At 34.8% G+C, this 21,906-nt stretch overlaps 3 protein-coding genes across 8 annotated transcripts; 2 read left to right on the top strand and 1 right to left on the bottom strand.

The window, feature by feature from the left end:
- The first annotated feature begins 4,861 nt into the window (after positions 1-4,861).
- Positions 4,862-8,185, top strand: LOC136232852 (uncharacterized). Of its 2 annotated transcripts, none has more exons than XM_066022295.1 (2): positions 4,862-5,813; positions 6,050-6,397. In XM_066022295.1, exon 1 carries the CDS (start codon positions 4,973-4,975, stop codon positions 5,804-5,806), a length of 834 nt encoding a protein of 277 aa, XP_065878367.1. In that variant the 5' UTR covers positions 4,862-4,972; the 3' UTR covers positions 5,807-5,813; positions 6,050-6,397. The 2 variants fall into 2 exon arrangements, with proteins under 2 accessions (XP_065878367.1, XP_065878366.1); XM_066022294.1 differs by lacking the exon at positions 6,050-6,397 and adding an exon at positions 7,949-8,185 and having other exon boundaries at positions 4,863-5,813.
- Positions 8,186-10,800: 2,615 nt separating this feature from the next.
- On the top strand, positions 10,801-14,877 carry LOC136232752 (monothiol glutaredoxin-S17). Its single transcript, XM_066022142.1, has 3 exons — positions 10,801-11,109; positions 11,193-11,267; positions 13,377-14,877. Exons 1-3 carry the CDS (start codon positions 10,939-10,941, stop codon positions 14,607-14,609), a joined length of 1,479 nt encoding a protein of 492 aa, XP_065878214.1. The 5' UTR covers positions 10,801-10,938; the 3' UTR covers positions 14,610-14,877.
- A 1,274-nt stretch (positions 14,878-16,151) lies between these two features.
- LOC136233920 (pentatricopeptide repeat-containing protein At4g21705, mitochondrial) lies at positions 16,152-19,085 on the bottom strand. 5 transcript variants are annotated; one of them, XM_066023652.1, is made up of 3 exons: positions 18,659-18,776; positions 17,911-18,314; positions 16,152-17,598 (listed from the first exon to the last, which is right to left on the bottom strand). In XM_066023652.1, the coding sequence occupies exons 2-3, from the start codon at positions 17,935-17,937 to the stop codon at positions 16,363-16,365; spliced, it is 1,263 nt and encodes a 420-aa protein (XP_065879724.1). In that variant the 5' UTR covers positions 17,938-18,314; positions 18,659-18,776; the 3' UTR covers positions 16,152-16,362. The 5 variants fall into 5 exon arrangements, with proteins under 5 accessions (XP_065879724.1, XP_065879723.1, XP_065879722.1 ...); XM_066023651.1 differs by having other exon boundaries at positions 17,911-18,117; positions 18,222-18,756; XM_066023650.1 differs by lacking the exons at positions 17,911-18,314; positions 18,659-18,776 and adding an exon at positions 18,784-19,085.
- Positions 19,086-21,906: the final 2,821 nt, after the last annotated feature.

The raw sequence follows: 21,906 nt of genomic DNA on the forward strand, positions 1-21,906 counted from the left end.
ACAATGAAGCATATTGATAGCCGAAGCATTATTTTGCAATTTTTTAAGGTCATCCTCTGACCACTTAGACTCACTCTTGACAGAATTTACTCCGTCAATAATTTCATGGGGAACAAACGGGCCTTGGACTATTGCCAACCATGCACTCATGTTTGTTGTCTGAATGAAGTTTTTCATCCTGTTCTTCCAAAATGTATAATTTGACCCGAAGAACAAGGGAGGCCGACTAATTGATAATCCCTCAGGGAGTTGTGTTGTTTGATTTCCAAGAAGGAAACGAGTGCTGTTCTCAGCCATTTAAAGGGATCAGTCCAAGATAGTTTTATCTTGAATTAGTGAGCTATTGGGCTCTGATACCACTTGTTGGTCCCGTGTAATGTAATAGGATTAGTTCCAAAGGGGAGGAGGGGGGGGGGGGGGGTAGGAACTAATATAAATTTTTAGCTTAATAAGGATGACTTAATTTAATGTTTGATAATTTAACTCAGCTTTAGGTCAGTAGGCCTGAGTGGAGTGTGAGACAGCTTTAATCAGACACTGACTAGAGCTGTTTCAATTGTGAGTTGGGAGATAACACTTTAGGTCAGCTTCCAACTCAGCACTCTGATTACTCAGCGTCGGCTTATACAAATTATATACTCAGTAACTTAAACAAGCAACACATACATATATATATCAAGAGAAAGGATTAGAGATTACTCAGCAGGCTTATCCTGGTTCGGCCTCACCGCCTACGTCCCTAGAATCCTTCCGGGCTTTTTCAATCCACTACTGAGCTCTTTAAAGGTAGAGCACAAACCGTTTACAAAGAAATTGAGTATGCAAGAGTGCCGTCCTCTATTCGTCTACTCAATCCTACTGAGCGCTATAACCGAACACTCAAATTTTCTCTACCGCTGATTACTAAAACCGAGTACTCAACTTCACTCTTCTAACCTTTACAGTTGATACAAGATTGTTCTCTCTAAATGAAGAACACTTTAGATGAATACAAATTCACTCTAGGCTTTTACACAATGATTGGAATTTGGAGTAAGAACTTGCTTTTTCTAATCAGACAGCTTCTCTTTTGGATCTTTTAACTTAGTGAAGATCTTGCTTTTCTTTTCTCTTTTTGTAATTCGGCAAAAGATCCAAATGATGAATTTGTCCTTTTATAGCAAAATCTGAAGCTTCAATGATTTGAATTCGGACATATCTGTGAATTCAAACGGTCTTCTTGCGTCATTCATTGGTCAGCATTCAGAATCGCAGGCCAATCATGTCGTCTGAATTCAGCAGGCGTCAGGCTTGCCAGTTTCGTCTTCTTGCGCCAGGTTCGTCTTCTAGCGCCAGGTTTGTCTTCTTGCCAAATGACAGGCGATCCATGCGTCTCGAAAAGGCCTCTTGGTGTAATTTCGAGGCTTCTGAATTGGTGCAGACCTTTGTCGAACTTTATTTTATAGTCCACGGATCATTGGCGCTGTCCTGACGAATACTCAACTTGATTGTTCGGCTTTGCCTCTAATCTACGGTTTGTTACATTCTACTCAGCTTCTTCGGTCGGCTTCGCCTTCAAGCGCTATTCTGAAGAAGACTTTTCTTTTATAATGCTGAGTTTGTATTTCACTCAGCTTCTGTGGCTTATGCTGACTTCATTCTGTCTTACTTTTAGTTCATGTTCTCGTTAGTTAATATACTCAATATTGAACAAACACATTAGTACAATTAAATCAAAGCACTTAAATTTAATTGTCTTAATCATGGGATTAACTTAAATAATTTTGTCAAATCAAAATCAAGCGGAAAGGTGTTTCAACAGGAAGGATTTATACGGGGAAGACTACTCCCCTTCAGGCCTTCAATTTAAGGGCGCAACTAGATCTAGATCCCCATTGTACCAGAGAAGACATGGAAGAGAATCTAAATCCTGTTTGGATTATAATATGCCACAGAATGTTTCGGTAGACCATAATCCCTAGCACATAAATGCAAAATCCGAAAATATTGTGACAATTTGGACTCTCTAAAAGGCAGGAGTAAGGCACAAAAGAGCTTTGCGGGATCTAGATCTCGATGGTCAACTCACAAGAGAGCATCCTTCGATAGTGAGGAGAATAAGATGGCCTTGCAAAAGGAGTCTCTGTTTGAGATTATCCATAAGGAGATAAAGAGTGTTATGGTGGACGCAAGTATCGATGCCCGTATTCCGGAGGTAACAGACACTAGATCCTCACTGTGCGCATGCATATTGTGTAAGCCAATGCCCCGAGATTTTAAATACTTCTCTTTGAAAAAATACAACAAGATGGGGACCCAACAATTGAAGAACTTCAGGAGATTGGAATAAAGTACTATGACTACATACGCCGTTATGTACCGTCTTCTCTCCACCACCTTTAAAAAGGCAGCATCACGAGCAACTGCCACAGATCAATTTGAAACTTCAACCCAATGGAAAATGAGTTCACTCAACAATTTACCATGCCAATACCCGAAAGAAAAATTATCTAGCAGCTCAACTACCTAGTTCAAGAACTTGGAGAAACCTCCGGGATTGGGTAGAACATTTCCAAAAAAATTGCAGTCCAGATCCTGCACCTTAGTGTTGATGTCACAATATATTATGACACATTGCCACAATGTGGCTTTGTCCTAAGAGCTAACAAAATGACAATCCAAAACGGTGCCCAAACTCATGCAACAATCCAAGGATTTCGTCAAATGGGATTGACACAAGCTTAACCCCTGCTAAAAAGTGCCAGTGCAAAGGACACTTTGGGTCTGAATAACAATTTGAAGCATCATCGCAAAGGAGTCAATGATAGAGATTGCAAGAGGCAAAATGAGCAACCTGAGTGTAACTTCATGCCATTTAATTCTCCAAGAAAAGAAGTGTTGCACTTGATAGAAAAGAACAAACAACACATCAAACATGTGCCGAAACTCAAGCATTCAAGACGTCAAAACAATAGAACATACTATGAGTTCCACAAGAGTGGGGGTCATGAAACCAAGAATTGCAGGCTATTGGTGATAAAGTTGGACATAATGATTGGGAGGGGAGTATGAGATTGTTTTCTAAAGAAATCACTAAAGGCACCGACTATTGAGCAAAAGAAATCATAGGTTATGAAGGGATCATTAATATGATTGCCAAAAGACCCCAAGTAGTCCGGTCAGTGAAGAGGAAGAGGGCATATGAAGTCATGTAGAGATTTCATGAGTCTAGTTCAAACTTTTCTTTAGGCAGTTTAAGAAACACAACTAGACAAGTCAACGAACAGTTAAGAAAGTCAACTCACAAGTTAGACTTAACCCAACATAGGCCAAACTCATAATTTTGATATGAGTTTATCTCCCGCATATTTTCAAGTTAAAAATTTTCATCTTCAACTAATTATTTAATATTATAATTTTTTTGATTCATTTGAAAAGCTTTATTTCAATAAAATTAAAATTAATATATTAAGTATTTATTTATTTTGTTTATCTTATTTAGTAATATAACTTGAACTTATTAAGTAAAAAAATCACTTATTTTCAAAACTTAAAATATTTAACGTAAATATTACTATTAATTATTTTTTTTTTAAATTCAGTACTTGTTTTTAATAGGCATAAAGATTTATTTGACCGATGTAGTATCTAAAATTTCGTTATTTGCCTTTTGTGTTATTATTTGGTAACATTTACTTCTATAGTGTCCCCTTAATTGATATTTAACAATTTTGAATGAAAATTTTATTCGATTTGTTAATTCTTTCAATGACACAATTTTTGTAACGTGACAATTGTTTTAATTATTTTTTTCATATGGATTTTTATGTGGATAAATAAGAAAAAAATTAATTTCTTATTTATCCACATTTTAAGTGTATATGAAAAAATATTAAAATAATTGGTACGTGTATATGACACATCTTAAAAATTGTATCATGTAGAAAATTTAACAAATCGGATAATTTTTCATTCAAAATGGTCAAATATGACCTATTGTAATATCTAAGAGGACTAATATTTAGCACTTAAAATTCAATTTTATTTTTCAACACTTAATTTTTTTTATAATTTTTTTTTTTTTTTGCAAGAGGATGGTTTCCATCCCACAACTTCCCACTATTTAATTTTCAGTTTTTTTTTCTAATCAAAGACCATCTTATTATGTTTTGGTTTTGTTATATATTTTAAGGATAAGATGTAAAAATACCCTTAACGTTGATAACTAAGAGCAATTTTATTCTTAAAGTCTAAAATTGTATAATTTTATCCATAACGTCTAAAATTATGTAATTTTACTCATAATTTTGGCAGTCAAGATCAATTTTACACTTAACGTTGCAAATTAGGTCAATTTGAAAAATAATTCATCAGACTGTCTTCTCGGTCACAAATTTTATCATCTACCATTTACATATGAATAAGTAGCAAAACATTAAGGGTATTTTATAATGATATCTGAAACTGACCAAACTTATCAACGTTAGAGGTAAAACTGCTATTGGCTGCGAACACCATTTTAAACAAAGGATAAAATTTCTCATAAATGTCAACATTAAATGTAGTTTTATACCTTATCCCTATATTTTATTTTGATAAATATTTGTAAAAGTTGAAATGAAATTATTATTTTTTTCATATGATTTCTTCTGGAGAAAATGTTGAATTCTTTCTTCGAAAAATTAAGTAAAAAAATATTTTTTTTCTTTTTTATAAATAAGTAAAAAAAAATCTAATCACATTATTTGAAAAACCAAAAAATAAAATTTAGAGCATCATGGTCACAATAAATTGTGTCAAAATTTAAAATAAAATATAATATTTTTTAAGTTTTATATCAGCGAAATATGAACTATAAGTACCAGTGTCCAAACACAATTTTCCTGTTTTTATTAAAACCCCTAACCAAAAACCCCAAATTTTTTGCCTCCTTTCATCACTTCAAATCCCTAGAGTCTCCGTCTCTCTGGAGGTTAAACCCTAGATTTCCAAAATGTCGATGTCCAAGAGCTCCAAGATGCTCCAGTATATCAACTACCGGATGCGGGTCACCATCCAGGACGGCCGCCAACTGGTCGGAAAGTTCATGGCCTTCGACCGCCATATGAACCTTGTACTCGGAGATTGCGAGGAGTTTCGCAAACTCCCACCAGCCAAAGGCAAGAAGAACAACGAGGAGCGTGAGGACCGCCGTACTCTCGGCCTTGTTCTCCTCCGTGGTGAGGAAGTGATTTCAATGACCGTCGAAGGCCCTCCTCCTCCTGACGAATCTCGTGCTAAAGCCGTCTCTGCTAACGCCGTTGCTGGTCCAGGAATTGGTCGTGCTGCTGGTCGCGGGATCCCAACTGCTCCACTTGTTCAAGCCCAGCCTGGTTTATCTGGTCCTGTTCGTGGCGTCGGTGGTCCTGCACCTGGTATGATGCAGCCGCAGTTGTCACGGCCTCAATTATCTGCTCCTCCTATGACTTATCCGGCAGGAACTGCACCTCCGCCTGGTGGTCCGACTGTCATACGGCCACCTGGTCAGATGCCTCCTCCGGTGTATCCTGGTCAGGGACAGATGGGGCGCGGTCCGCCTCCACCAATGCCGCCTCAGTTTGCTAGGCCACCGCAACAGGGATTCCCGATGCCACCACAGTTTGCTCAAAGACCAATGGGAATGCCGCCACAGCAGCAGCAACAGATGATGAGAGGACCTCCTCCTCCACCACGACCTGGAATGCCCGGTCCACCTCCTCCTCGTCCTGGAATGCCCCCTCCGCCTAATTATGGACCACCTCGTCCCGGTATGCCACCACCTCCCAACAATCAACAACAGCAGCAATAGTGATCAGGTATGCCTTGCAGATATCTTAGAGGAGTGAGTTCTTGTTATAATAATTGATATCTATCTTTAAAGTATGTTATAACTATGTTATAACTATGGTTGTTTTGAGATTTACATAAGATTTATGCACCAGTGAGCTTGGCATTGAAAGACAATTAATATACAAAATGAATAATTGCTTCAGATCCTTGTTGTAAAAAAAGTAGATTAACATGTTTTTTATGCGTGTGTTTACAATAAAAGGAATTCATAAAAGGTGAACAGGTGATTCGAACTTGGGAAGGAAGAAACAAAACTAGAGTTTTTGCTATTTGGTCTACTTAAACATATTTTAGTCATTATAAGTTAAATATAAAGAATTTGTAATTATATTGGCAAATGGAGAATTCTGTTGCTGAGATTTGAACCCACCACCAGGTCCTGAACTGTGTTTTCTTTTCTGCCCTCTAATCTTTTTGTAAATATGGAAAACATGTAAGAAAGTTCTGCGACTTAAGAGTGGATTGGTAATTTCCTATTGGGAATTCTTTTCCAATCTAAACAACTGATTTTGTTCTTCATTTTTCTTGGTAAATTTTCTGGAGTAACATATATTAAGAGCCTCAAAATTTTTCTTTTGTATTTCATTTTGCACTTCTCTTTTAGCAGGATTGAATTTCGGATTATGTTCTCTCTTGCTCAGTTGCTCCACTACTATTCACTTTTTGCCTTAAAATCATGTTAAAAACTATCTGTTTCTGTAACTTATGTTGGAATAAATCAATGCCAGTTCAGTGCTTGATCTTTCTTAGTTATATATGCAGTGGATAGATCCATTTTGAAAATTGAAAATTAGAGCAACATCTTTCAGTTAGTTGCTACAATGGAATGGTTAGGTCTGTAACCTTTGCTAGGTAATAGACGTGCTCAAAGATCTGAAATAATGTGGGTTTAACAGGGTTTGTTTGTGTACACACTGATCCTCCCCTAAATAAAGTAATAGTTGCGCCACTGAATTCTTTCCAACTGGCTGGGGCAGGCTGAGCCAGGCAAGGCGAGTATCAATGGTCGGTGGGTTCAAAGCAGTGTAAAATTGAGCTGCTATTATACTATTAAATTATAACAGAAAAGAGAAATTTTAGGCTGGTGCCATTTTTTGCACTTTAAGTGATGGGAAGAGACATTGCCTTCGATAGCCTTCTGCTTTTGACTTTCTCTCACCCTGAACCAGGCCAGTATTCGGATGTGCCATGTTTTTGCAAGGATATCCAGTTGCTCTGCGCAACTTCTGTGCTCTGGAATTTTCTTGCTTCTCAAGTACAATATATTCCAGCGACAACCATTATTTATTAACTTTTCTCAAGTTGCAAAATCTGAATCTAGTCTAGTTGCCACGGTCCCATCAGTAAAACTGAAGATAACTTCACTCCTGTTATAATAGGAGCCCATTCTTTTCCTAAACCTTTGCCCTTTTTATGCCCATGTGCGAACCTTCTCTAAAGTTGCGTAGCAGCACCACCTGCTATGCAATTCTTGCCCTGGTCTGATCTAGTCCTTGACACAGTATGTATAGAAGCTGGCATGATAGATCACCAAAAGGAAATGGATTACCGGGTTTCTCCATATTTTTACCTTGACAAAATTCTCTGTCATCGATTCTGATTAAAACTCAAATTGTCTGGGATGAAAATAAGTGCCTAATCTGAGGTATTGTTTTCTCCTGCTCATACATCACTGACTTGAGTATTGACCAAGTTCAATCCATGTCGTGAGGGGTTCGGTTAGTTGTTTAATGAATTGCTACTTGTATTATTTTATACTGGGCTGGAGCCTTAAATTTTATGGAGCACTAGGTCTCAGGTTCATCATTTATAAATGTCAATTAACCTTAAATGCTTCTACCCAGGCAGTTAGATAGGCATGTCCATCATATGCAAAATAGTGAATCTTCTTTTCTAATATCGATTTATATTTGCGGTGAAGTGGATCTAATGATATTCATATTTATTTTGTCGAACTATCATATGTAAACAAAAAACATTGCATTGACAGGTTCATTTTGGTCAGTAATACCATATGCTTCTGATATGGTTTTGTATTTTTTATCTGATACTGGAAAAGAATTTGAGAATTCACCGGAGTCATATATATTGTCATCTTCAGGAATTAGCAGTTGTGCTGTGAGTTTTTGGATGAAGTTCGTAGAAGTGCGTTCTATCAGGTGGTGAAGTCTTCATTTGAGTTTCGCCTGTTATTCTGCGGCAGCTACTTTGGAAATTTCTCCTAGTGTGTATTCTTCAGTAATTGTAGTTTAGGAGTTTGGGAGTTTGTTATGCTGTAATATTACAGAATTTTTAAGTTGGCCTTTTATGTCCTACAGAGATAATCATTTTACTTTCATATGTTGAACTGGATAGATATATTTAGCAGTAAAATTTCCCAACATTTCCAAATGTTTCTTCTAATAGAAACCTGTTTAAGCTTCTAAAAGTTATGTACATATAAACCTGATCTGTAATTTATTCACAAACGTACTTGCACTAGATAACTTTAAAGTAACATAAAAGCCATGACCATTAAGCTTCAATTAAGGTTTTAAAATGACCGTTGATGGTTTTAAAATAAAAAAAATCTAAGAATTAATGATGTTCTAAGTAATTTTAATTTTTGAAAATTTTAACTGAATTTTTAGAGAAAGAAAACTCTAAAAATAGTGATTTTGGAAAATAAAAATATGGTTCTTTGGTGAATGCTATTTTGAAAAGTTTTAATTATTTAATGACTATATAAAATTTTGTGGTTTTTACGTTACATTGAACTAGTTTACCCTATGTTATTTAGTGAGTTACTTGTGCTAGGAGGGTGTCTTTTAGTTGAAAAATGTAATATAAGAAGAAAGAAAGAAAAGAAAGATACAAGATGTAAAAATGTAATATAAGAAGAAAGAAAGAAAGAAAAGAAAAATACAAGATGTTCCATAAGAGGTCTCTATCTATATTAAAACTAAAAAAAATAAATATAAAAGTGTATAATTTATTAGTCACTATGTTTTATTTAACACGTTTAATTTTTGTATTTTATAATACTACATTATTTAATCTTTAACTATTATTCTATTCATTTTTAAAAAAATATATATATTATTCTATTCAATAGTTTAATCATTCAAATATTTGAATTATTCAAATAGTTTACGAATTAAATTGTTTAATAGAATACAAAAATAATATATTATTAAAATAAAATGACTAAGTAATGTGTTAGGTAAAAAATATAAAACCTAAGAGTAGGTGGTAACTAGGCACCGATAAGGAAGATCTCTTGTTTGATCACTTGTTCAGTCTAAGAGGTTTTGATATTATCCTAATGAGATAATAGACTATTTGAATCAAAATATTAAAAATATTAAAAATATTAAAGATCCGTTTATTTTACCTACTATTTTCTGTTACGGTTTATTGGAAAAAACTGTTTTCCCAAAAAGCTATTTTTCAAGTGTAAAAGGCAAACAAGAGCTTCCTAACTAAACATCTAAAACTCTTCATTTTGAAGTGAAAATGCAATAATAGCATGAAAAGTAGCAATCAAACACCCTCTAAATCAATTTCAAGTAACATTGAATAAAAAGCTTTTCTTTAGACGAATAAAAAAAACTTAAAAGCTTGATAATAGTTTTATTTTAAGAATTAAATATCAAAATAGGTTTAAATTTCTTAAAAGACCTCATAAATTATATTCCAATGACTTACACAATTTATCAGTTTCCTTCAAGTTGTAAAATTTGTAAGATCATTTTAAATGAATCTAGCTATCAATATATAGTTCAACATGTAACTCCCTTATACACATTTTGCTATGCGTATGGGGAGTTCCATTTTAGATTGGGTTAACTCATTATAATTGGTATTAATTTTTGACGAGTCAATGGGTTATTTAATCTTGGGTGCTTTTTATGGTTACTTTGTTTTTCACAAAGTACCATTACTTGGTGTGTTTTTACCATTGGATGATGGAGTATAAAATTAATCCAATGATGAAAACACACAAAGTAAGACTTCCTTTGTAAAAAACAAAGTAAACATAGCCTTTACCTTAATTTTAGGTGCTTTCTATGGTTACTTTGTTTTTCACAAAGTACCATTACTTGATGTGTTTTCACCATTGGATGATGGAGTATAAATATATTTATAAATAACAATATATATTGTTATTAATTTATAGATAATTTTATTGTGTGTTTCTCTCGTTTCTAAAGATTCTAATATATTTTGGTGGGTTTTATACTCCATGATGTAACAAATTAACTCTGACAATCCGTTTAAATTTTGTATAATGTCAATTCGTTTATTAAATAAATAGTGTTATGGTTGACTTTTAACGGATCATCTAAGTAAATCTATACGAAACTTCCTACCAATCCATTTCCACACTAATAGAAACTCAATATTATTGTCAACTAAATTAGACAATTATCCAACCTATGATATGTTGTTGTCTACTGTCTAATATTTTTCATAAAGTTTCTTACACAATTCACGAATCGATTCTCCTCGTATCATCATAATAATTGAATCGAAATTTAGATATCAACTAAACTTTAAAATTGTCAACATTTAATAAATTAATCTAATTATAATTAACCTCATATCTAAAAATTTATCAAATTTAGATTAATTTGTAAATATTATCAAATTGATAATCGAGCTATACTTAAATTTTAGTTTTTGCTAACGATAATTTGAGAAACCATTTTCATCCGAGTTAAAACCTTAACACGTTTTTTTAAAAGTACATATTTAACTTTAAAATACGACGAAATGATATAAATTTATCCCTAATATAAAATCAATTTTACTTAAAAACGTTAAAATTAAAAAAAATACTATTAAATTTGTCTCTTATCTCATTTTGATCCTTAATCGAAAAGAATTTATTTGTCTATAAAATTTCACAATCAAATACTATATCGAGAATTTATCCCAACATAATATTTCACGGGACCCACAAATCAACGGTGATGGATGAATGCTAAATCAGATGAGATCCATGGTTTTTGAAGGGGAAAAAGGAATTTGAATTTCTAGGTTTTTATTGAAAGAGGAATCCGACTGTTTTAGCGTTAGGATTGAGCAAGAGAAAGAGTGAAGAACGATATGGGTGGTATAGTGAAGGACTTGCAGTCTAAGGCGGAGCTCGATAACTTGCGCAGCACCGGCGCACCGGTAATCCTTCACTTCTGGGCGACATGGTGTGAAGCCTCCAAGCACATGGACCAAGTCTTTTCCCACCTCTCCACTGATTTCCCCTCCGCTCAGTTCCTTAGGGTTCTTATCTCAACCTTAATTATTTGCTTATATCTACATCTTGTTTTTATTCGGATTTAAGATTTCTGATCATGTTCTTCTAGGTTGAGGCTGAGGAGCAACCGGAGGTATCAGAGGAATATTCCGTATCTGCTGTTCCTTATTTTGTTTTCTTTAATGTAAGTTTTACTCTACTCTGCTTAATTGCCAATTTCATGTTTTTGTTTCTAGGCTATGGAAATTCAGGTTATGCTATAATGAGAACCAAACAGGCCTTACTATGAGTTGTTCTTTCTGTGAACTTTTGGTTTAAGTTCAAACAGATCAGAGTGGTACTATAGTTTCTGATGGCGAAAACTGTATCAATAGGTCATATGGTTAGATTAAAAAGTGTTATGAAAGAGAGAATTTGTGGGATTTTGATACGGTAGAAAGTTGAAACTAATAAATTATCTGATTGCTGATTTTTTTGGCACATTTACGGATTTGGCTGAGATGAGATAATATGGCAGTAACATTACATGTTTTAGTTGCGTACTCTTGTTATTTTACTAACTTGAATATCTAAGTAACCAGAATGTTATTGATTCCGAGCGATTTTTGCATTCTCAGTGGGGAAAGGGAGGGGAAAAGTGGTGAGAGTGATTCTAAGCAACATACTCTTCTTAGTAAATCAATTCCAAGTCTTTGATGGAGAATGTCACAGAGGAATTAAGGACAGTAGAGGATTAAAGGTATAAAAGGGACACATTGTTATTTCAAAAGCCAAGGCACCTGTTTATAACTATTAACCCAATACTCATATACCAATCCTCTGATGTAGCAGATTCCAGCTGGCATTAACCATGTGTCTCTTTTGTTCTTTACTGCCCTCGATTCCTGTATGCCATTCTCTATCAAGCATGATTTGCACTAATAGAATTTGTGTCAGAGGAAGGAAGGATCAAATTTTGACACGGAAACTTTGATGATCTCATGAGAATAAAAAGAAAGCTTTAAATTGATCAAACTGTGTCAAACCTTGGAGAATCCTTAACCTTTGTCCAAAACTAATATGCTTGTGTCCGTGCTAGGAGAGGGGCTTTAAAGGCATTGGCGGTGGATTGATGTTGAGTTCTGTAGGTTCATTTTCTACATTTATGCGATCTAAGCTCATTATGCTCATGTTCTGTGCAATCAAAGCTAGTACAGTTGAATACACATCATTTTTGCTTAAATTCACTATTTTTGTTCCTGCCAAATAATGATATAGAGATGCCCAATTTTACATGTACCCCACAGTTGACTGCATGTCTGTCACTTGCTGTACTTTACTATTTGTAATATGGTGTTTTCTAGTCACCTGCAATTTGTCTTTTGCTAGAAATCCTCATTTCCTTTGTTGTTATATCTCCTTTACACCGTGAAGATATAATTAGGCGATAAAAGGATCACACAGGCTGAATTAAGATATAGCAATTCTAGGCAAATGACAATAATCAGTCATCTGATGGATAAACTTTTTGTTGATGGGAAGCTGTAGAAGTATAAACCACTTGAGCATATCGAACCACTTATGAAATGGATTAGTTACATTATTGGGGGTATATAGGTGTAAAGTTTCTAAGTTCTTGCATATTACACTAGTCAGTCCTATTTTAAATGACTTTTTCAAAATCAACTACTTAGTCCTTCCATCTAGAGTTCTGTTAAAAGTTAAATTTTATACAAAATGACAAGTTTATCGAACATTATGAAACATTAAATAACTTCTGGTAGATGAGTAAACTTGTCATTTTGTATAAAATTTAACTTTTGATTGTCAGAATTCTGTATGTAATGTCTAAGTAGTTGATTTTGAAAAAGTCTATATTGTATTTTTTAAAATAAAAGGATTGACTAGTGTAATATGCAAAAACTTAGTAACCAATAAATTGTTTAGGGGGTGTTTGTTTAATCCGTTTCCATCTCCTGTTTGCCTTTTCACTTTAAAAAGGAGAGTTTTATGTGTTTGGTTTGGGATCTCCTGTTTGCGTTTTAGACTTTTTACAAAAGCAGTGAATCTCAGATTTTTGGAAACGTAGTTTTTTCCAACAGTAAACCGTAACAGCAAATAACAACATCAAACAGTAGGTAAACCAAACGGGCCCTTAGCCTATTACCGTGCCTTGTTTTGTGGGGATTTTTCTCAAGTGATAGAAAAAGCATTGAGAATCTGAGTTTGACATGGAGCAATTCACTTGCCTTTTTTCACTCGATTGCTGTTCTCATTATTGGTGCTAATGTTTATAATGCATGGTTTTCATCAGGATGGCAAGAAAGTTGACACATTAGAAGGTGCAGATGCATCCAGTTTAGCCCACAAAATTGCTAAGGTTGCTGGGTCCGCTAATTTTGGAGAAGCTGCAGCCCCTGCAAGCCTTGGAATGGCAGCTGGGTCCAGTATTCTTGAAACTATTAAAGAGTTGGGAAAAGAAAATGGCTCTTCTCAAGCAGTGAACCAAGCTCAGCCCGGAACTGGCGATGCGTTAGTGAAGCGATTGCAGCAGCTGGTTAACTCTAATCCAATCATGCTCTTTATGAAAGGGACTCCTGAAACCCCTAGGTGCGGGTTTAGCCAGAACGTTGTTCGTATTTTGAAGGATGAAAATGTCAAGTTTGGAAGCTTTGACATCCTATCCGATGATGAGGTACGCGAGGGTTTGAAGAAGTTCTCTAACTGGCCAACTTTTCCTCAGCTCTATTGTAAAGGAGAACTCCTTGGTGGATGTGACATAGCAATCTCAATGCATGAGAGTGGTGAACTAAAAGAAGTGTTCAGAGAACATGGAATTGATACCGATGGTTCTGAAAAGACAGAAATAAGTGAAGGTGGAAATGGACAGACTGGCGTCACAGAATCAACCGGCTTAGGTACAACGTTGAACTCACGTCTTGAAAGCCTGATCAATTCCAACCCAGTTATGTTGTTCATGAAGGGAAAACCTGAGGAACCCAAGTGTGGTTTCAGCGGAAAGGTGGTTGAAATCCTCAGAGAAGAAAAGGTGAATTTCAAGAGTTTCGACATTCTTTCTGATGAAGAAGTTCGCCAAGGTCTTAAAGTATACTCCAATTGGTCCAGTTATCCTCAACTTTATATTAAAGGCGAACTTCTTGGTGGATCAGACATTGTTCTGGAGATGCAGAAAAGTGGAGAGCTTAAAAGAGTTCTAATCGAGAAAGGTATCATTGAGAAAGAGACTCTTGAAGATCGTCTTAAAACTTTGGTAGCTTCTTCACCGGTGATGCTGTTCATGAAAGGATCCCCAGATGCACCCAAATGCGGCTTCAGTTCCAAAGTTGTAAATGCCCTGAGAGAAGAGGGTGTGAATTTTGGGCATTTTGATATTTTATCAGATGAAGAAGTGAGGCAAGGACTAAAGGCCTACTCGAACTGGCCAACATTTCCACAGCTTTATCACAAAGGCGAGCTAATCGGAGGTTGCGATATTATACTGGAGATGAAAAGCAGTGGAGAGCTGAAATCTACCCTATCTGAATAGGAAATGACTCTGCCGCCGCCGGAAAAACTGAGACTTGTTCTAAGTCATGTCAATGGTGTTATTGGTGTCATACATGAAAATAAAGTTTAACTTCTCATTGATAAACTGATGGCTTCATGTGTAATTCTCAAGCATAGCATTTTTTTTTTGTTTATCAGATATGTTGATAAACATAGCCTTTTCTTCTTGCTACTCGGATATGTTTGTCATTTTTGGTTGTTACACTGCATTTGGGATGAATGGATATTTAGGAATTGTTTGTTTCAAACTTTTTGGAGGAGTTTTTAACGTTTCATTTCAAACCGCAAGGAATACAGTGTTTACCTAGATTTATATAAGCTTTTAGCTATTTATGATAGCGTTTGGAAGTTTTTTCATGAACAACTCTTTGTATTTATTTGATGTTGATAAAGTTTTATTCGTCCAATGGATTTTTATTTTTAATTTTTTTTAGATTATTTTTTTTATTAATTTGTGTATTAAATTTTTTATTTTTTATAATTTATTTGTTAATTAATTTAATATGTCCTTATTAGATATTTTATATTAACATATTTTCTAAAGAAGCAAAGCTAGTTGTAGATATAAGGTAGATGGAAGTAAAGTATGAGATATTGGGTATGCATTGAACTGATTCCGAAGAGAGTATAAAACCGACACCTATTAGAGTCTAAACTCATTCATGAAAAGATGAAAGCCGCTTTCATAGGAAGTTGTAAACAGGATCTAACAAAGAAAGGTACTCACCAGTGAATATCTGGAATTTGTGAGTTTATTTGCATCAAACACACTGCAACAATGCGTTAAAAGGAGCAACAAGTTAAAGATGAAAACCCAATTCATGTGTAGGTCAATGGCATTTTTCAAGAAGTTTCGAATACAGGATGCCATTTCCGGCAAGGTCGCCAGACAACATGGCAGAAACCGAATACATTTCAGACAAGATCGCCAGACAACCTGGCAGAAACCAATTGACCCATCAGGAAGTTTTTGGCATAGTAGGGTTTGCGGTGTCCATGAAGATTGGACTGCGTTAAGGCGGTGTTTAACGGGAATTACCATATTTTAGCTGGAATGTCAAGGAACGACCCCGTAATCAGATTTTTTTTTTTTGACGAAGGAGCTGGACACAACAAGCTGAGGAAGAGACAAAGTAGAGATGTGAGAATGAATTTGCCATTCGATGTCATGTTTGGCGAAGCGACGTATTCGGATATCCACCGTAAATATAATCACGGGGCATTTACAAAATTGCACGTACAAAGGCAATTGAATCACTGACCTGCAAAATGACAGCAAAGGGTAGACAGGCAGACCAAAAAAAGAAAAATAGGGGCATGACCAGGTGAAAAAAGTGGGAAAGATGAAATAGACCATAAATGAATCAGAGAGATTCAATTGAAAGTTTTTGATAATTACACTCAATATTACTGTTCTATCTCTTCACCTTTAAATTTAAAGGTAATTAGCAATTTTCTTTTCTTGAAAAGTTTAAGAATAGAACATGTATCTCCAGCTACAGATAAATTTAGAACCTCAGAGTGCTGCAAAAGTGAATTCCTTAATGTTGAACCCATCCTCAAAAATGATAAAAAAAAAGGGTTAATCTAATTGACAAGAGAAGCTACAAAAAGAGATTGAAATATGGACAGCTGGTATCAGTTATAAATAAAAGAACTCAGATAAAGACATGATCTTGAAGCACAAAACTTCAAAATTTTCTGAACAATAGACTTCAGTAATTCAAACTTATTTACTGCTTCTTCATGCTAAGGATTTTCTTAGTTTCTTCATCTTCATCAATATTATGAGCTTTCATCTGCTCCAAAACTCCACCTATATCTTTCCCACTTCTAACATTTGCCTTCAACAAGGCATGGTATACTTCTCTGTTGTTCACTGGAATGCTATTGCTCAAAGATGCCACAAAAGCTTCTAAATCTTCAACCTTGCCTTCATCACCGAGCCAACTCAGAATGTCTCTGATCACTCTCGGGTTCAGCTTCCTTCTCTTGTTCTTGACAGAAAGAGCAGCCTTCATGCATTCAACTGCTTTTGCCATCTCGCCTTTTTCGAGATATCCTGAAGCAATGACAGCCCAGCTGTTTGGGATGATCGCCTTTCCTTTCTCGATTAATTCTTTGAGCAATGCTTCTGCTTTCTCAACCAAACCTTTTTCGCAATACCCAACAACAACAATATTTGGAATCCGCAAATCGTAAACGTTGCCACATGATTCCCAGTCCTTCAGTATCTCATTTGCTCCTTCGAGGTCACCAAGCTTAACTAAAGATTGCAGCATGGTCATATAATCCCTGTTTATTTGCCTCTTACATTCACTTTTCTCCAATTCCCATAACCTCAAGACCTCAGCTTTATTCCCGATAGTTGCATAGAGCGATATCAGAAAGTTATATCCGCTCCCATCTTTCTTATCTAGCTTTTCTTCAGATTTCTTCAGGGCGTCGTTTGCTTTATCAGAAAGACCAGCTTTAATGTAGAAATTGGCAACAATAGCATATGTGTTCCAGTCCATTTGATTGCCCAGATGGTGTTCCATTTCATTCAGAACTCTTTCGATTCCCTCAAGATTGGATCTAGCACCATACGAATTGATGCATATTCGGTATGTGACATTGTCGGGGGATACATTGTTCTCCTTCATCTCAGTTAATAGACCAGGAATCTTCTCATACTGCTCCAAATTTGTGTAGAGACTCATAATGTGATTATAAGCCAGAGAAGTTGATGCATAACCCAGCTCCTTCATTTTCTGCCAGTGTGAGATAGATTTTTCGGTTTGGCACTGCCTAACATAACAATTTAGAAGAGCACCATATGTCTTCTCATTTTTATCATTGTCCATCAAGTTTCCGAAGTAGTTCTCGGCAGAAAGAATGCCATGAACTTTACCAATCAAATCCAATTGAACAGCATGTTCAGCCGGTGAGAATATACAAGTTTCGGTTTTATTCATCCATTCTGACACCTGCAAGCCTGAAACATTATTAGGAGGTTTAAGTTGATGTAAATCGGTATAGCATTTCACTTCCTCAAGTTATAATTACACAAACAAGTGCTAAATATCCTGAAAGGCATAAAATATGCACAGGGTATCCAATGCATGAAGTATTTTCAGTTCTCACAAATATAGACATACTTTACTACAATATTGCATTCACTTGGACTTCTTTGACAGAAAATCTTTTTGGGGTGAAGACCACCCGACAGTCATTCAAGTCTGGAGTCTTCACAAAGGTCAACTTCGTTTCCTTTATTTCCTTTTAATAAAATTACTGACCTTCACATTTGATCTCAATAAGGTCATTCCGGCCGATTTGAATACAAAAGCTTATTGGAATATTGAAGTGACATAGAAGATGCTTGACTATATGTCACTAAACAGCATAATGAACATGTTTGATTTTATGGCTGATGTGGCAGCCATGTGGGACATCCAACATGACGCTTGGTTGACATACAGTAAGCTGTCTTCAGGTGAGTTTCTCTACACAAATTAACACAAATTAACTGGAATGACTTCATTTATTGAAATCAAACATAAAGTTCAGTGAAAGAAAATGAAATTCAGCAACTGTTCATGCAATTTACCTATCTCTTATACTGCTACGCGCAAAATAACTTTGCCTTTTTCCAGTTCTAAGAATAACAATCAATATTTTGAAGCTTAATGCACCTTGCAGACTGATCCAACACAAGAAAATTATCATTCCAAATCTATTTCAATCATAGTTTCCGCAGTAAAAAAAAGGGCGGCCCGGTCGCATTACGCGTCCCCGCTGAGCGAGGGTCCGGGGAGGGGTCCCACCACAAGGGTGTATTGGGGGCAAGCCTTCCCTTGCCAATTTAATTGGCAAGAGGCCGCTCCTAAGACTCGAACCCGTGACCTCTGGTCACACGACAACAACGTTTTACCGTTTCCGCAGTAAGATAAAGTAAAATAAGAAAGCATTATAATTCTCCATGTTTTGTAATTCGCAAGGAATTGGTTAAGCTGAAAGGATTACTAAGGTCTAGGGCACACTAACATTGAATTATTGATCATAAAACCAGGAATTGTAAAAGATAAACCGCAACATCCTTTCCCAAAATTTCTCAGGTAATCCAACAGAATCAACACCAGAAAACAGAGAAGAAATGAGAAATTCCAGACCTCAAGAGCTTGAGAGAATCGGTTCCGCTTACGCAGGTCCCGAATAATGCGCTGAAGCTCAGCAACTCGGACCTTGTTCCCATTTTGGACCCAATCTTCAAGCTCTGGCAGTAAACTAGTACCGGGATGTCCTAACGGACTGATTTTTGAGTACAAGGTAACCTTTTGAGATCTATTAGTATAATAAAATCTGCTAAAAGCTGCAATTCGAAATTTGATAAGGTTGTTGCAGAGTAACTTGGAGCCCATGATTAGGGTTTACAACGTTGGATTGTTACAGGGAAGAAAGAAGCAACTCAAATTGAGAATTAAGGGATTTTGCGGTAGGGTTTAAGACAAATGGGCTAAAGAGGTGGGCTTATTACGCGACTATTTCATACAAAACAGGCCTATTGTTTTTGCAAAAATATCAACGGAAATTTATATATAAATTCATATTTGAAAAACTATCTACAATTATGTCAAGTTCTAATTTTGATTGATGTCAAATTAATAAAATCATTACTTTTAATCTATTTTAAGAATACGAGTTTATAAATTATGGATCTAAGATATATTATCTAGGGTTTAAAATTTATGAACTGAAGTTTAGAATTTTAAATTATGATATAAAAACGTACTTTATTTGTTATATATGGAAAATAATGACATACACTACAAGAAAAATCAGCATCACTGACGGAATTGACCGAGACAAGTATATTTGTAGGAAATACCGAGGGAATACTGACACAAAATTTCCATCAGAAATTACCAACACATTCTCCTACACAATCCAATAATGTGTCGGTGATATATATTCAGAATTAAGTTTACTAATCTGATTTAGTTGTAATTTTGCAGTTAATTATGATATTCATGTAACTAACCCAAATATCAATTTAGGTTTCACGTACAAAACTTAACGGAATAATATTGAATCACATGTCATGTTTCGTTATCGAGACCTAAATTGACATCTTTTTTCAAACGTTAAACTTATATTGGTACTATTTTATACGTTAAGTTTAAATTGATATTTCTCCAAAAACCATAGACCTATTTTAATACCTTATCCCTTCTCGTAATTAAGGGTTTTTTTTTACAACAATTGGTTATAATTACAACAAAATCATATTATCAAAATTAATTTTTATTTTTTTTTACTATTTTCTATATATAACACATAAAATATATTTTTATACTCTAATTTAAAAATTCTAAATTCCAATTTATAAATTCTAAACCCTAAAAAATATATCATAGACCCTTAATTTATAAACTCTAATTCTTAAAATATATTAAAAATAATAATTTTATTAGTTTGATATAATTAAAATTATCATTTGACATAATTAGATAAATTTTTAAAAGTGAATTTCCATTTAAATGTCTCATTTTTGTAGGGTTAATTACAAAACTGGCCGAATTGAGAGGCTCATTTACATATTTAGACTCATTACAACACCTCTTAACAAAGTAGATATTAACTTTTCCCAAATATCATTAGTACATATATTATCACTTAACACACCATTATACTTCACTTCAATTCACTTCAGTTCTCATCCTTGGCATTTAACGGAAAGAAGAAAGGTCGTCAGTTTCTTTCGCATCCTTACTCGGTGTAATAAAGGCCTATTCGAAAGTTATCTATGCGGTGCGTTTAAAGCCAGAAAGCAAGCAAGAAAAGAGAAAAGAGAAAAGAAAAGGTAACACAAGGGAGACTCACACAGATAACTGTAATTGACTTCCAATGGTCAATTAGGTCTTCATTCATGGGTCAGTTTGATGATTCTATGCTTCTTGACAGAAATCTGTGTGTCTCAGGGGAGCCCGTCTGTGACTTCCCTTCATTGAAGAGTTTCGGTTAGGCAGCTCAACCACCTTTAGCATACTCTTTGAAAAGACAAAGGAAAGGCTCATTTTATAATTGGCTCGGAAGTTGCAAGACGAGACGAAGGCTGAGTGCTAACGATGGCGATTAATTGTGTGCATACGAAAACGAAAGAGCTAACTGACTGAGCGATTGGGGAGGACTTGATGACCCTCCATCTTTTTTCCAAAATACAGGCTAGAAAGCCTTAGATCTTTTTCTCGAGAAAAGACTTGCATGAATTGAATAAAAAAACGAAAAAAAGCATACGCTTGTTCAATAGCACTTTCCGCCCCTATAGCCGTTGATCAGTAGATTATTTAAAACTTCGTAGCTTCCTTGAAGCTTGTTACGTTAGAACGATCAGTCGATGGTCAATTTTTAGTTATTGCGTTTCCTCGGACAATTTTTGGTTTATTGGAAGAGCAAGAAATAAGTTACAGTTTTACATATCTATGACTTTTGTTAGAGCTGAAGTTCAATTGCTACTGTACATTTTACAAGCATTCTAGTTATTGTATCAACAACTTGTTTCACTTTTTTTGTCGACAATCTGTCTGCTATTTATTTAACAAGCAATTCTAGTTTTCACGAGAGGACGATACACATTGGGATATATTGTCATTTTGTAAGAGAAAGGTTGACAACAAGTCTCATTGGTCCATTAGCTATTTGTACTATAAATCAAATTTGAGATGTTTTTACAAAAGCTCTGCTTACAAAACTTTTTCAGCCAATAATTGACAATCTTATTGTACTCTAGCTTGGAGTTAACTCAACGGTGTTCAATGGTTGGTTCCGTCTAAAAACCGAACCGAAATAACCAAATATTGAATAACACCTAAAATGAAAACTGAATCTAACCTAATAATATTAACAAACTGAATTGAATATTTCTGTTCGGTACTCAGTTTCATCATTTATTAAACAAATTATCACTTATTTATTAGTTTATATTATATTATTACTTTAAAAATTCATAGTCCTAAACTAAATAAGATCCGGGTCTAGACTCCTAGTTCACAATGTACAGTACAATAATATTAGATTACTGTTCAATTTTTTCCTTTATTGTTCACGACTGATTACTAAACACTTAATATATCTTGTAATATTAGATTATTGACATTACAATAATTTCGTAACCAATCACTTAATATATTAGATTATTGACATTACAATAATTTCGTAATCAATCACTTAATATATATCGCAATATTAGATTATTGACATTACAATAATTTCGCAATCTATAGTACAGTAATTTT

The sequence above is a fragment of the Euphorbia lathyris genome, chromosome 6 (genome assembly GCF_963576675.1).
Source record: "Euphorbia lathyris chromosome 6, ddEupLath1.1, whole genome shotgun sequence".
In the NCBI taxonomy this organism is placed as follows: Eukaryota; Viridiplantae; Streptophyta; class Magnoliopsida; order Malpighiales; family Euphorbiaceae; genus Euphorbia; species Euphorbia lathyris.